The 15386-nt window shown below is 41.3% G+C and overlaps 1 protein-coding gene across 4 annotated transcripts in view; it reads left to right on the plus strand.

Annotated features, from left to right (window-relative positions):
- The first annotated feature begins 4250 nt into the window (after window positions 1–4250).
- Window positions 4251–15386, plus strand: part of LOC141791781 (rho GTPase-activating protein 7) — a 100132-nt gene continuing 88996 nt past the window's right edge. For all 4 annotated transcript variants that reach the window (XM_074672426.1, XM_074672427.1, XM_074672428.1 and 1 more), the window contains exon 1: window positions 4251–4382. In XM_074672426.1, the coding sequence (XP_074528527.1) occupies window positions 4262–4382 (121 nt within the window). In that variant the 5' untranslated portion in view covers window positions 4251–4261. The remainder of the gene's footprint in view (window positions 4383–15386) is intronic.

Consider the following 15386-nt stretch of genomic DNA (forward strand, 5'->3'; position numbering starts at 1 on the left):
CAGCAGAGGAAGAGGACAGGGCGGGGGGGAGGTAGGAGGCACTTCCTCTCACAAATATTATAATAGCTGTCTGAAGCGCTGCCTCTTCTGGAGGGGATTGAAGGCACAGAAACAGTGAATGCTTTAACTTTGCATAATACTGAGCTGGCTATTTGTGCTGATATTCAAATAACCAGCTTTGTTCTGAGAGGAGCAGCTTTGGAAACAAAAGCAGGAGAGTGAAACAGAAGAGACGTTTGCTTTGATTCTCGGGTTCAGTGTTTGAAACCTGCAGCAGAGACTTTACAGCTGACAGATCTCACCTCTTATTTCAGTCCTCTAGGAAAGCCTTGTTGTTGTTTCAATGTGGAAATGCAGCTGGTTGAATGTAGATAGAGTCAGATCTCTAAAGTCATGATTGTTGTTAGGTTCAAGTCTGGTTCATGAACTGTGGGGGAAAAAAAGAGATCTGCTCACCTCAGAGAGTATGCGCCGCTGAATGTAATGCTAAGTTTTATTTAGCATGGTGCACAATGAGTTCAAGTATAAATGCATGCATGCAGTATGAGTGGGTTTTTTTTCTTCTTTTGTGGCTTTTTGCCTTATGACACCTGGGACACCTGATGACAGAATTTGGAAATAGACAGTGGAAGAAGACATGCAGCAAAGAGTTGTGGCTAGTTGAGCTAGGAAACATCTTACTCTTGCTGAGTGGAGGGCGTACATTTTTCTCTGACAAATATTTTACATACCATCACTCTAAAGTCCAGAATTAGTACTGTTTTTGGGGACAAAGACTTTGTTTCCCATGAGCACTATCACCCTCTGTGATAGACCTGACCCTTACCAAGATGGCATTTGTGTTGGAGAGCAGACTCCAATGCTTTGAGTTAAGTGTTGTTAACAAAGAGTAATTGTGCTAAGTTTCAGTGATGAAAGTTGAAATTCTGTTGTAAAAACCAAAGTTATATCAAAGTATGCAAACAGCTAGCATATCGATTCAATTTATAGTATAAGTTAGCATCATGCTGGCACTCAGTTTTCAATATTGTTTTGGTACATAGGGGATGTATACCATGTTGAATGTATTAAATAGGAATCTCTCTTAAGTAATGTACATTTACTTATGTGTTTAGTACTTCTTAAGCAAAACCAACAGTGAAATACTGTGAATCAGAGTTTTTTTGGAAACTGTTATCTATCTGGCAAGCTTAGATAGCTGGGGCAGAATAGTCGATGCCCACTTTGTTGACTCTAAAAATCTGACGAATCATCAAAGATAAAGGCTAATTATTTAAATGGATTAAACCATTTCTAACAAATTTCATCAACACCCATCCCTTAGAACACTTAAATGTCTTCAGGTCAGCCCATAGCTCTGCCCCCTGATAGGTCACCAAAGAGCAGGCCAGTCAGAGTGAAGTTGGTTTGTGCAAAGGGATCAGTTGTTTATCAACAACACCAGATGTGCGCGCAACTTTAGTGCACAAGCACTGCGGAGTATAATGGTTTGTCAATTGACGTGGAAGAGCTAAAAACACATTTTTTAACTAAATATCATCACTGTCATAGATGTTAAACAGCTCCCATGTTTTTGAAAAAGCAGTGAGTGAATAGAAGAGATCAGCAAGTGGACAGATATTAGATGGACGGACATTTTTAGTGGAGAAATCCGGTGTGTACCCAGAGAGCAATTTTAACACACAACTGTCACTCAACGCTTATGACTGCATTATCCGTGGACACTTACCAGACTGTGACATACCAGGACGTAAACTTGTGTCAATAAATCAGAAACCCTCCCAAACCAAAAAAAGCACACAGACTGCTGAGTCTGAGACCCTGTTCATAATAAAAGAACCAGATAACTACGAAGAGAGAACTGCACCAAATCAGATTAAGACGGCACATTTAATTATTCAACCGAAGACGTCGTTGGTGTATCAGTGTAAAGTGTGACCCTGTTAACTGGTGAATCTTGGTCGTTAATCACTGATGCTGTCGGCTGAGTCACCAGTTAGCATGGTCGCTATTAACTCCAAAACACCAGTTGCTCTGTGACGGTCAAAACTTGATAGGCGATGCCTCTGTTAAATAATATTTTTTATAAAAACTGACCATAGAAGAACCGTACTTTTTATGCTAAAAGTTTGAATTAAGTGTTTAAAAAACGCTAACTTGTCTTAGTGACAGGAGCTAAACGCTGCATCTGCGGTTAAGATGCGTGCGCATCTTTATGATGACATAGACTCATAATCCCTCTATAGCAGGGAGCCTCATAGAAACAGCAGATAAAACCAAGTGTCTCAGACAGAAGCTGGAATGGGGGTTTCTAAAACACCAATAAGAGAAAAATAGAGATTTATTTTTAGCTCTTAATCATGTAAAGACACTACAGGGACACCATACAACAGGACAAACTTTAACCTATCGTAAAGCTTCTCCCAGATTTGATTCTAAGTCCATTGAAATGAAATAGACTCGCCAGTGAGAGAGAAGTGTTTTATAATCTGACATAACTCCTCTGATTATCTCCTTAATGACTTCAGAGACCACACTTGTACACTTCAATCTCCTCTCCAATTGTCACACAGTGAGCGGGTCACTTAAAACAAACTATCTTCCACCCCACTGCCACTCCAGTTCAGAGGAAGTTTGTTGTTGATGTAAACTAAATGAGTTTAAATGAGCTCTCAGGTGACTGGGGAAGGGGTGTGAGCGGATCAGAGCGGCACACTTAATGTATGAACATAGTGATGAAAGCCACTGATAACACACCCTCCCAAATCGTTGGTCTACTTCCTGCTGGCTGTGTGTGAGTAGTTGTCGAACATCATTTGGTTCCTCCAAATCTTTGGTTTGAGACGGAAACGTAACTCCCAGATGTTAAATACTTGGATTCTAAACATTTGACTCTCCAGTTCAGGCTCTCCTTGGACGGTCCAGTTTACTCCTGACCCCTCTAATCTGCCGTGTGACTGTAGCCCACTATTCTCTCTTCCTCCCATTCATCCTTTTCCTTAATGTCTTCCTCCTCCTCCTCCTTCCCAGAAGTCTTTGCCTGTTTATTTATCCTGTTCCTCCTGAGAGGAAGAGTGTCTTGATGGATTTGAGTATTAATGATGATGATGATGATGATGATGATGATGATGATGATGATGATGATGATTAGGGGCTGTGGGGGTTTGATTGAACAAAACTCGAAGCAAGTCCAAATTAAGACTGAACTGGTTTCATGAGGTCACATGACTAGGGGTTGACCAAGTCACATTTTTTATTAACAAGTCCAAAGGTGTCTTGTCCTAAAGAATTCTTGAGTCCAGGTGAAGTGATATCCAAGTCAGGTGTCAAGTCAGCCTTTAGGTTTACAGAAAGTCCCAGGTTTCTCAAAGTGTCACTTACCAAGTCTGTTTCCAAGTGTACCTGATAATCAAAACTACTCCAGACATGTCCAAGTCAAGGTGCAAGTTATGAACCAACTTTTCAAGTAAACAAATCCAAAGTCAACCAATGTTTCAAGGTTTTAGAAAAGGCTCAGTCAGAGTTTCAGTCATGCATGTTAAGATAAGTCACAAGTCATTTAAGAAAAGGGTAGTCAAGGTATTCAAACATGGACACAAAAGAGGGTCTCAAGTCAGACAAGTCTTCATGCTGAACAGGCTTCAAACACGGACGTGAAAGAGATCTGTCGGTTTTGGGGCTCTCGAGTCATATCTTAAGTGTTTATACGAATGAAGCTGGACCTAACAAGTCTTTAGTCTCACATCTCCAGCTGAGACTGTATTTGTGTATTAATAAGAAAGAAACTGTGTTTGTGCTTACACTACCCGAGAGTCTGCTGAGGTTTGTGACCGGGTTGGATGTCATTTCCTCTCTCAGGGTTGAACAGATCCTTGAACTCTACACACAAACACACACACACACGCGCGCACACACAAGAAAAACACTCCTCCAGTCCATCTTTCTCAAACACACACTTGTGCATCTTTGTTTTCATCCACACAAACAGATCTGCACATGTTTGTTCTGCAGACCCTCTGTGGGAGAACAGAGCAGAGAGGGAGAGGACAGGGTGTTCAACAAATTACATGCAGACTTTGTGCATCAAGTGTCAGCCCCCAGTCTCCCTCTCCTCCTCCTCCTCCTCCTTCCTCACGTTACTGAAGTCAAACACTCTCCCAGCGTGAGCCGTGACAGAGCTAACGCTGCACACATGGCTTTAAAACTCTGCAGACTCACTTGTTTTCTCAGAGGGAACATGTAACTGTTGAACATTTGGAGTATGGCTCAGACCTCAACAGGGAAAACTCCTCTGAGGAGATCCTTCAGCGAGCACGTGAAAGTCTCCACCAACAAGGCTTGGGACGTCTTCTGGAGGAGCGTGAGGGAGCGGCGGCTGTGGGGTGAGTCTGGGGAAGGACTTTTCAAGAGTGCAGAGAAGATATTTAGCATCATATTTAGCATGAGGAAAAGACTGATTTGAGGCAGGTCTTTGGGAGATGAGATGGTCTAAGATAAAAAAAAAAAGAAAAATTTCAAGCTGAGGAAGAAAACTAGAGAAAAAGAACTTTGACTGCAAAGTTTTCCTCCTGCTCCTGATGACATGTTGTTTTCTCTGAGTTGATATTCAGTCCAGTGTTATTTATACCTGCTGCAGGGATGTAGAGTCAGGTCTGATTCATTTTTGACAACCTGCATCTGAAAACTTTACCCCACCTGTTGAATTCAGGCACTGCAGGCAGCAAGAACTAGAATGTAAAAAGTGCTTCTGTCTTTTGTATATTTTTTCTATTTTTTATTCACTTTTGTCTTTTCATGTATTGAATGAGGCTTTTTTTCTGGATTTGTCAGGGGAAAGTGACTCAGATGAAGTCTAATGTCTAAAAACTGCAAACATTTGGTGTTTGTTGATTTTGGCGCTCCCTGCCCTCCAATTGCATTTTTTTGTTTCCTCCCTGAGCGACTGCTTCCTGACAGCTGTATCACCTACTACACCTCAGTCTTCTCAAAAATATATTTTTTTCTCTTTGGTCACATACACACGTTAGAATTTCAGACCAAGATGCTACTGGCTAAAATTCCTCACAGGAGCTGTGAAGAGTTCCTGAAAAATCCAGGATTCCTCTAAGACTGTAAGTCTCTGGTTAAGCTTTCCACACCTTCTTGTTCGTTGGGTAAAATAATGGCCTTTTGAGTCTGTTTAGGAGTCGCCTTTGGATCTGTGTCTGGTCCGTCTCTGCTCCATTACCGCGCTCATCTTGCTCTGTCTCAGCTCCAGCAATCCAAGACCTCAACAGCAGATACAGTACAGGAAGTCAGACACTGAAACAACGTTAAAACACCTGGTTGATTTTGGATTAAAACACTTACATGTTGACTTGAGATTGTGTTTCACTTCACTGCAAAATCAAAGCGTCACAATCTGAGATTAAAGTTTAAATTTCCAAAAAGCAGAGCCAGGCCTGAAGGCAACCAGTCAGAGATTCAGTCATGTGACTCCAGATGTCCTACTACCTGAAAACACAGCCAGCGTGTGTTGAAGGACAGATCTTGTGGAAGTCATGCGTTAGCCTCATCTTCCTCTTTAAAAACCACTGTAATTGTTGTTTATGTGCACTTTTTGTTGAGCAGGTGGACATGCAAATTAGATTCCCTGAGGGTGAGACAGATCTTGACCCTCCAACCAATTTAAGACACTGATGCAAAGTGTTGAGGTTAAGTGCGGAACGATTAGCCATCGGATTTCCCTTTTCTTAACACTTCCACTGCAACAAATTCTTGTATCTTGTTTCTTTTTTTTGTATATTTTAAGTCAAATGGTCAGGTAAATTTAGATACAATTATGACTTATTTTAAGTCAAACACCATGCGGTTGTTGACAGTGACGTAAGACTTAAACCCTCTGGCTGAATGCATGACAACTTTTTGCCATCCCTCACACTTTGTTGGTCTTTGTATTTGTTAGATGTGGTCTCACATCTCTATCATGGATAGGTTCTTGTACAAAATGTTGTAAACCCCTGATTTTCCTTCAAGCCAACCCAAATGAATGAAACGGATGGTGGTTTCACGTCTCATTACGAGCTTCTCTGTGACTCTCACAAGTTAAGACTTCCAGGAGTCTCAGCACGAGCTCCTGACTGAGAACCTCAGAGTCTCTCTTTGTCTGACGGATCCTCAGAAGCTAAAACATGAACCCAAACCTGCGGGTTTGATCTGACGGCTGAGCCTCAGAGGTTTCTCTCCGGTTTTGTTTTTCTGTACGTGGGTGTTAGGTGATGTCAGGTGAGCTTGTAACTGGAAGGTTAATTCACTGAACTGGTTGGGAATGTGTTGGGGTACCCTGAGGGTGACAGATCACCTCCACATGCTGCTGCCATGAGCTGAGCTGGTCCTAAGTCTGGATGTGAGAGACTGAATACAAAACAGGGACCTGCTAACAACATCTGCCAGACAGGATGTATAATAGTAATAATAATAATGATGATAATAATAAGCCAGTACTAGCTGCACTGTTTTGGACATATTGGACCTTTTGAAGGCCCTTGCTTGGGATGCCAATGTGAAGTGCATCCAACCTGGAGGAGACAAAGGCATGGACAAGTTTGTCTCCATCTTGGGTAAGAGATGGCCAGAGTTTTGGGATATTTCTGGTGAGATGGGGGTCAAATGTTACACCTAGGTTGGCGATCAGGGGATGAAAGTGGGATGGTGTGACCAAAGAAGGATATACCTATAATACGAGATGAGTGGACCTGATGACGACTACAGTGACCTCTGTTTTTGAGCAAGAAATTTTGACTCGTCCACACCTATATCTCCTCCAGACAGGAGCTGAGTGTGGATGGAGATGGTAAAGAAGTGGAGGCAGAGGTAAAGGGGTCTATTTCTATTAGATGAAGTTGGTTGTCATCAGCATAGTAGTGGAAGGAAATTTCATGCCTGCTGATGATGTGGCCAAGAGGGAGCTTGAACAAGGTAAAGAGGGTCAGGTCAAGGACCACCCTTTGGGGGACTCTGTGGGTGGAATTGTGGGTATTGTTAGATGAACGAGAAGTGGAAAATGTTTTTCTGTTTTTATTTTTTTCCTCTGAGAGTTTTAATTTTTGTAAGGAGCTTATTCAGAAGTTGATGAGTTCATTTTATTCTATTTCAGTTATATTCTACTTTGGTGGAGTTTGACATGTGAATTTAAGCCCCTCTACACTGTCAGAGATTTTTTTTTTTTTTTGGTCATTTAAACAGTATCTGCACACGGTAAGTCTGAACATTCCAAATCTAAAAACCTAAGAAGAGGATAAAATTATCATCCTTCAGATCTCGTGTACATATATACATATATGTGTGTGTGTGTGTGTGTGTGTGTGTGTGTGTGTGTGTGTGTGTCTGTGTGTGTGTGTGTGTCTGTGTGTCTGTGTGTGTGTCTGTGTGTGTGTGTGTGTGTGTGTGTGTGTGTGTGTGTGTGTGTGTGTGTGTGTGGGAAAAGCTTTTCTGTTTTGATTTTGATAAAAGTCAAACAGCTGGTTTTGCTTTCTCTGAGAGAGCTGATACCCGACCCCAGCTGTGTGTACACTGACAACTGTGTATGTGTGTGTGTTCAATCACCATGTGACGTGAGAGCAGCTGTACTCTCTGATTGGCTGGGATGAATTATGTAATCCTGTGACACACATTTACACACAGCAGGGGAATAAGAAGAGAGGGAATGAGTTAATTAAAGAGTCAGAGAGCTGTCGGCTTTATACACTCCAATATTCTTACATCCTGAGCAGCCCCTGATCACTTGTTAACTCCATTACCAGTTAAACTGAGTTTGTCAGTATATAAGTGAGCATAAACCCTCAGTTCGTCAAGCAGAATAAATCCTAACACTATGTTTAAAGACTCATTTAAGCTCCTCTTACGTATGGAAATAGATCCATATGTTTAAAGCTGTGTGATCATCACAGCCCTCATACTTCCATGTGCCCTTTGCAAGTAATTTAGCTGATTTTAGAGACTGCAGCATAATCCTACCTTCTTAGTTTTTGCACTGTATGTGAAGCAAAGCAGACGTGCTATTGTCTAGGGATGTCACAATCCTGATCTCATGTATTGAATCAGGCCGATCTTGGCATTTTCTAATTGATCAGTGTTCAGCATTTTAGCCAATTTTGTCTGATCATCTAACAGGACAATGGTCAGTGTTTTATGAATGGGTGTGAATGTGTTAGTTACAACTCCCTTTACAGGACCCTATGGTAACTCTGCAGGGACATATGGTTAAAAAAGCACAGGACATTATGTATACTATATATTATGTTCATACTATCATTGGACTATATCACACTAGTGCCCACACGTAAAGACAGCAATGAGCTTTACAAATTTTAAAGAATGCAAATCCTCAAAATACCGCTCCAAATCAGATTGAAGAATATTAATCAGATCTAAACTCATTTGATTTAGACCTTGTGTCTAACAGGCCTTCTGACTAACACGCCTACTAACCAATGGGCTTTCTAGCTAACTGGCCTCCTGACTAACAAGCCTTCTGTTTTTCTGTCTGGAGGGCCCTCGGATCAATGTGCTGATAAAAGGTGGGCTCTGAGCTGAATATAAGAACATGCAAAGAAGTTGATTTTCTCACAGAGCATCACAAAAATTTGAGGGCATCACATGTTTGTCATCAGAAACATCAGACCTCCTCAGAGTGTGATGAAAATACCTGAAACAGGTCTGGTCCGTGTCGTTCCATAGCTTCTCTTGAGATTGATGATGGTTTTCGAAATGAACTGTGTGTGAACTGAACAGGATTTGTGTCTCTCCTGAAGAGTGCGAACAAAACCTCCTCTAATCCTGATTTCTGTCACTCACTCTGTCCTTGGCTTTTCTTTTATCGCTCACTGCAGGAGCAGGATCTGCTTCCTGTCTTAATATTTACTCCTGCGCTAAAAGAAGCTGTCATAACTCACAGCCCAAATATGGTATTCCTTTCAAACTAGGAGCCAATGATCGTCCAAACACGCTCTGCCAGACACTCTCTGTAAACTTCTCTTCACACCTGGATGGGCTCATCAGGGACGCAACAAAAACTCGGACGTCATCTCCAGGAGTTAATCCAGAGGCGGTGACGTCTGCTGAAGCTGAACGATGTGTGAAAACACAGAGAACATAATCCAACATAAACCAAATACTCTTTATTCTCACTGCTTCTGTCAGAGACTGTCAGCAGACTGTACTCCAGTTTTAGTTCTGCGCTTCACTTGTTACATCATGTGCCAAAGCAGATCTGAATGCATTTTGCTACCATTAGATTAGTGACAGAACTTATATAAAAAACATTGTCAATTAGATTATTAGAGAATAAAACATTGCTCCAGCAAGTAAAGCAACTTTTGAAGAAAAGGAGACGAGCTTGTGATGAAGTTGTGACATGAATCTGGTCGTTTTCAGAGCATTTTCTCTTTTTAATAAGGAGAAGCCGACAGTTTATTTACATCAGCAGAAAACTAATTATAGAATAATTTTACAGTTAACAGCCTCACATAATGAAGTGCTTCTTCAGGATAAAGATGATTAAAACTGAAATGAGAGAGTAGAGAGACGCCAAGGCTCCGAGCCAAGTGTGATGGAAGGAATCAATGTGCAGGCTGCTGTGTGTTCAACAGAGTGACACACACACACACATGGATCTCACACACACAGGTCTCAGCTATGTCTTCAGGTTTGAAGGACAAGAAGAACACACTCACAGTTTTCCATGGTTATAAAATGAACACTTTAAGCCCAGCTCATCACTAGTAAGTAAGTTGGGTCTGTTAGGAAAGGCACGGAGCTAACCAGCAGCTTGTTATCTTCAGTAACCTCTGCTCATCAGCTCTTAAATTTACCTTCACAAGGTGATCCATGCCCCTCATTTAGAGCAGAGACTGGCTGACAGTTCTCATTACCTCTTTAAATCTCATAACATAATGGCTTTATTTCAACTTTACTCTTGTAACTTTATGCCTTTGATCCTGTAACATCAATTCACTTTGTCTCTAATACCATCACACAACTTTATTTCAACTTTTATCTCTTAACATTATGACATGAGTTGGACTTTAATATCATAACATTATGACTTCATTTCAACTTTAATTTCACAACATAACCCTTTAATTTTCCCTTTATCATTTGCTGCCATTGACGTCTATTGACATCGATTGCGTTTTTCATCCGGGGAGGCGGGTCTAGGGGAGCATGTCCATCAATATCACACTGGTAAACTATTGCAGGTGGCTGCGTAGCTTTGGATGAGAAATAGATAGATAGATAGATAGATAGATAGATAGATAGATAGATAGATAGATAGATAGATAGATAGATAGATAGATAGATAGATAGATAGATAGATAGATAGATAGATAAAATACTTTTTTAATCCCCGAAGGGAAATTCATGTAGTTTGGGCTCATCTGCCATAGATTAAAGAATTAAAAACTCTAATGGCTGCAGGGAGGAACGATCCTCTGTATCTCTCAGTCCTGCAGCGCAGAGAGGTGAGTCGTCCACTGCTGCTGTTTCTCTGGTCAAGGATGATGTGAAGTGGGTGATCAGTGTGACGAATGATGGCCTCCACTTTCTTCTGTGTTTACCTTTCCACCACAGCCTCCAGTGAGTCCAAACTGGATCCAACCACGGAGCCAGCTCTCTTCTGCAGTTTTTCCAGTCGCCTCTTGTCCTTCTGCTTTAAACTAATAAATAAGCATAGATATGAGAAGAAGATGTAAGATCACAGAGATGTGTTGAGAGGTTGCAAACTGGAAAAGTTCAGTTAGCTCACACTGAAACAGAGAGCATGTCGCAGTTGTTCAGAGAAAAACAGAGTTGCAATAGTTAGACGAGATGACAGTAATCATGGATCACAGATCAAAGGATGAGCTTTTGCCATGAGTACTGTCTTAAAAAGTGTGTTTCTTCTGCTTTTCTGGATCAAAAACGAGAAAGAGAGACTTGAAAGAAAAGCGTCCACTCTTAATAGTTTTGGTGTTAACATACACAGTAACATATTACTGTAAATTTACAAGGGGATTATAACGGAGCACAGGAAGCTGGTCTGTGCTATGTAAAGCACACATTGCCCATGCCTTCCACACAACATCTTAATGTAAAGCAGGGTCTTAAATCCACCACGATAACTTCTCACTCAGGGTTACAAAACAACATTACGACAAAAATTTCTTTGCTGTAAAATCATGGTAAAATACAGTCAGCAGGGTTGCCAGTACTTAACCATAATTTTACATTCACATACGGTAATCCAATATACAGTACTATTCAGGAAATGCACTGTAAAATTACAGGACTTTACCGTCCATTTCTGTTGCCAGAATTTTACTGACATTTTACAGTGGAATTTTTACGCAGTCATGGAACACAGTATCCTGTGGGTCTTGTAGAATCAGTCAAAATGATCTGAAAATGGCTGGCAGCCTATGAAATAATCTCTTAACTTTAAGACTTTATTTCAGCTTTGATCTCATAACATTATAAGATGAGTTTGACTCAAATATTGTTACTAAATGACTTTATTTCAACTATTATCTTGTATCTAGGGGCTGCATTTGGACAATCTTGGATAATATTACGACTTTGTTTCAACTTTAATCTTAAAACATTTCAACTTTATTTCAACTTTAATCTTTCGACGTCACAACTTGTCTTCATCTTTAATTTCATATTATAACAACAGGTTCTGCATTAGTCTTAAAGCATCATAACTTTATTTTGACCTCATGTCATCGCATTAAGACTTCTATTTTGAGCCTAACCATGTAACATAGCAACCTAACTCTGACTTTTATCATAATTTTTAAAACCTTTTTCAATTTTTTTTTTAAACCATGGCCCTTTATCCTCTGCTGTATCTGATGCCCCTGTGGTCCAACCTGCAAGATTTTCTTCTTTCTTCTTTTTAGATCTGTGCACGCCTCTTAAAGGCGCTAATTGACCTCCTGTAACCTTGATAATATCTCCTGACACTAGAGGTCACTGCTTATCTGTCACCTTGAATATGTGTGATGATAAACTAATCAACAGGGAGCCCACATGGTTTACTTTGACCCAGACAGACAGGCTTTCAAGGGGGAATGAGAAAGAAGAGCCTCCTTGAATACAGCGAGTCAAACAGCACACCTGTCTGTGCCTCAGGATGAAAAGTTGTCTGTTGTACCTTTAATAATCAGACTGAGCCGGAGGACTCCCCGCTGCTCAGAGAGAGAGCGCACAATCATTTCAGATAAGCTGTTTTCCTCCGCTCTGTCCCGCTTTCCCGACACGCCCGTCATCTCTGTGAAAACCTACAGCCAGCTGATGAGAAAAGCATCTGTTTGGGTCCCTCTGTGGCTCTCAGGTGGCCTCCTCCTCCTCCTCTTCCTTGCCTCTCTGCCCCCTTTGGAAGCTGCGAAAGCACATTTGCTCCAAGATAATAAAACCCACACAATATATATGCAGTGGAATATGGGACTCTGGCTTCTGCATATGGCATATTTCCCCTCCTTTCACTCTAGTTTCTTTTCAAAGCTCTGTCCCTTTGCTGTTTTTATTCAACCTGCTGCTGCTTTTCATCACTCCTCTTTGTTGAGATGAAGGAAGCTGCTTTTTGACCTCAACCAAGTTTGACCAATTCAGCTTTTATCAGGGGTCTAGATACCACAAAACCAGTCATGTCAGGGAGGAATGTGAACAAATATATGTAGAAAATGTAATATTCACTGAATTTTACTTGTAAGGAGAGAAAAAAGAAAGAAGCAGACAGAGTCACCAGGCTGCCAATTAACCTTTCAGATAAAAATAATCTTATTTAGCTGATTTCTGCACTCAGAGTCATAGGAAACAGGAAGTGTCTGCAGACACTGCATGCAGCCTCATCAGCATCAAACATTGTGAGTGCTCACCCTTGTGTCTTTGCTGTTGCTTTCTCTGCCTTTGCTTTTTTTAAGCACGTAAGAGTGACCAAAGGTTTTCCCTCCCTGCCTTGGTAGTTTTTTTTTATTTTTAGTTAAGAGGGGTAAATTGTGCTTCCTGCCTTTCCTTGTCTAATATCTTCATGAAAAAGAGAAAGTGTGCTCTCCCTGCCTCAGTATGTACACATTATGTAAGGAAGGTGTTCTCTCCCTGCCTCTGCTTTTTCATATGTCCATGTGTGAGAAAGGAAGTGTGCTCTTCCTGCCACAGTATGTTTACATTAAAGGGGTAAGGTGAGCTCTCCCTGCCTTTGCTTCTTCATATGTGTGAGTAAGAGAGGGGAGGTGTGCTTTCCCTGCTTTTGCTCATCACATTGGTATACAACAGAGGCAAGGGAGGTGTGCTCTCCCTGCCATCTTAGTTTCCAGTTGTACAGAAGAGAGAAGTAAATCGACATCCTGCCTTTGATTTTGACATATGTACATTAGAGGGACAGGGGAGGTGTGTTCTACCTTCTGATATTGTTCATGGAAGAGAGAAGGTGTTCCCTCTCTGCTTTATTATGTTTACATTAAAGAAGGAACATGTGCTCTCCCTGCCTTTGCTTTCTTCCTACGAACATGTGAAGGAATGAAAGTATGCTCTTTCTGCCTTTACTTTCTCATATGTACATGTGAGAAAGTATGTTCACAACAAAGAGATAAAGCGTGCTGCCCCTGCCACCAGGACGTGTGCTCTTTCTGCCTCTGTATGTTATGTTAAAAAAGGGGAGGTGTGCTCTCCCCTCCTCACGGCTAAATTCTCTCTGCTCTGTCTTTGGTCAGTCCTGGCTTTGGAGCTGATGGATCAGATTAATCTAGTGAAAGTCTAGCAACAGTCTTTGCCCTTCCACGTAGGGCAGGGAACCCTCAGTATCAAGCTGTTCTGCCAATTTTAGATCATTGCATGCACATTTTAACTCTCTTTGATTAGAACAGGTCTTGAAGTTGTAGATCTTTGAGAAACAACTATATTTCGATATTTCCAGGATCAAATCATGGTAGAAGATCTGTCTTTCTTCTCGTCTCTGGACCAGAAATTGAAGATGAACCATGACCTGCTCATGTCTTCACCTCTCCTCATCTGACTCTAGGTTTAACTTTTGTCGGAGAAGCACAAAGTTCTGCATGATTAAACCCTAAAAAGATGCTCTCACTCTGTCAGAGAAGAAGATGTGCTCAATTGCTGTTAACAGGCTCTTCAGTGGCCCAGAAAAGCGAACCAAAGCACTCCAACTCATCTGCAGCAGCATTAGAGACACATTTTCTTTTCAGAAAGTCGCTCATTCTCATTCTGAACAGAGACCTGCTTTTTATTCTCAGCCTCTACCGCTCACAGATTGCATCTAGCACTCAAACAACTTTTGAATAAAATGATTTGGAGGGTCCCATACGGTGAAATATTCATGAATGCTGAAAGAATATGTGCAGAGGGGGAGCCTATCAGTAAAAAGGGCAATTTTCAAATATTCTCTCCGCTGATGCAGGAGTTGAAAAACTGAATTATGAATCCTTTACTTTTTGTTTTTTACTCCAGCTGGATTCCTTTACCCCCATTCCAGTCAGGAGTTTTTTCTCATGCCATCTGGAAAGCTTTTTTAGCTGTAACGCAGCCTGGATCAGAATAGTGAACAGCCCTCACACACACTCAGAAGTCCCCTGAGCCTGTCATAGGAATACAGTCAGAGTGACGGCAAACAGAGAGAGAGAGGAGACAGAGAAGAGAGGGGAGGGGAGGAAAACAGAGGAGCTGAGAGGGAGAGGGGGTACGTGAAGTAAGAGGATGAGGTAATACTACTGATGAAATCCAGACAGCTGTGACGAGAGGAAAACAGACTCAGAGCGAGCAGAGGGAAAAATACAGGAAGAGACGATTTAATGAGGGAAGAGACATGAGACAGGAGTGGAAAATAATCAGATTTATATGTTAACATGACTGAAGTTATATCCTGGATTTATATTTGTTTTCCTGGTACATGCTGGAACCCAGTGTTGTCATAAAGAAGTCTGATTTCACTTGTGATTTTGTGGACTGGTTAGTGGATTTGGTCTTTGGCACTGAAAAGGAGCATTCAGACTGATTTATTGATAACACTCCCAAATATATAGATAATTTTGAAGCCACTGTATCCCATTCATGAGCTGTCTTAATCAGTAAAAGCTTTTATCAGGACTGAAGGCCTGAAGACATGGCATGAATTGCGTGTTCTGCCTCCAACATACAGGGAAGCATTCAAACCTCAAATACTCAACTCCCAGTAAGGCAGCCCAGATCCAAAAGCGGTTTATGGTATGCTTTTGATTGCTCACTTCTAGCTGCCAATCCATCACATGCCATTCTTCAATGGCACTTGCCAATTGCCCAGTGGCACCTATCAACTGCTGTGACACCTGCTAATCACTCAGTGACACCCTGTGTTGTGCCCGCTAACAAAAAAG

This window comes from Halichoeres trimaculatus, unplaced genomic scaffold (genome assembly GCF_033239565.1).
Source record: "Halichoeres trimaculatus isolate MK-OKI-2021-1 unplaced genomic scaffold, fHalTri1.1 fHalTri1_scaffold_6, whole genome shotgun sequence".
NCBI classification, from domain to species: Eukaryota; Metazoa; Chordata; class Actinopteri; order Labriformes; family Labridae; genus Halichoeres; species Halichoeres trimaculatus.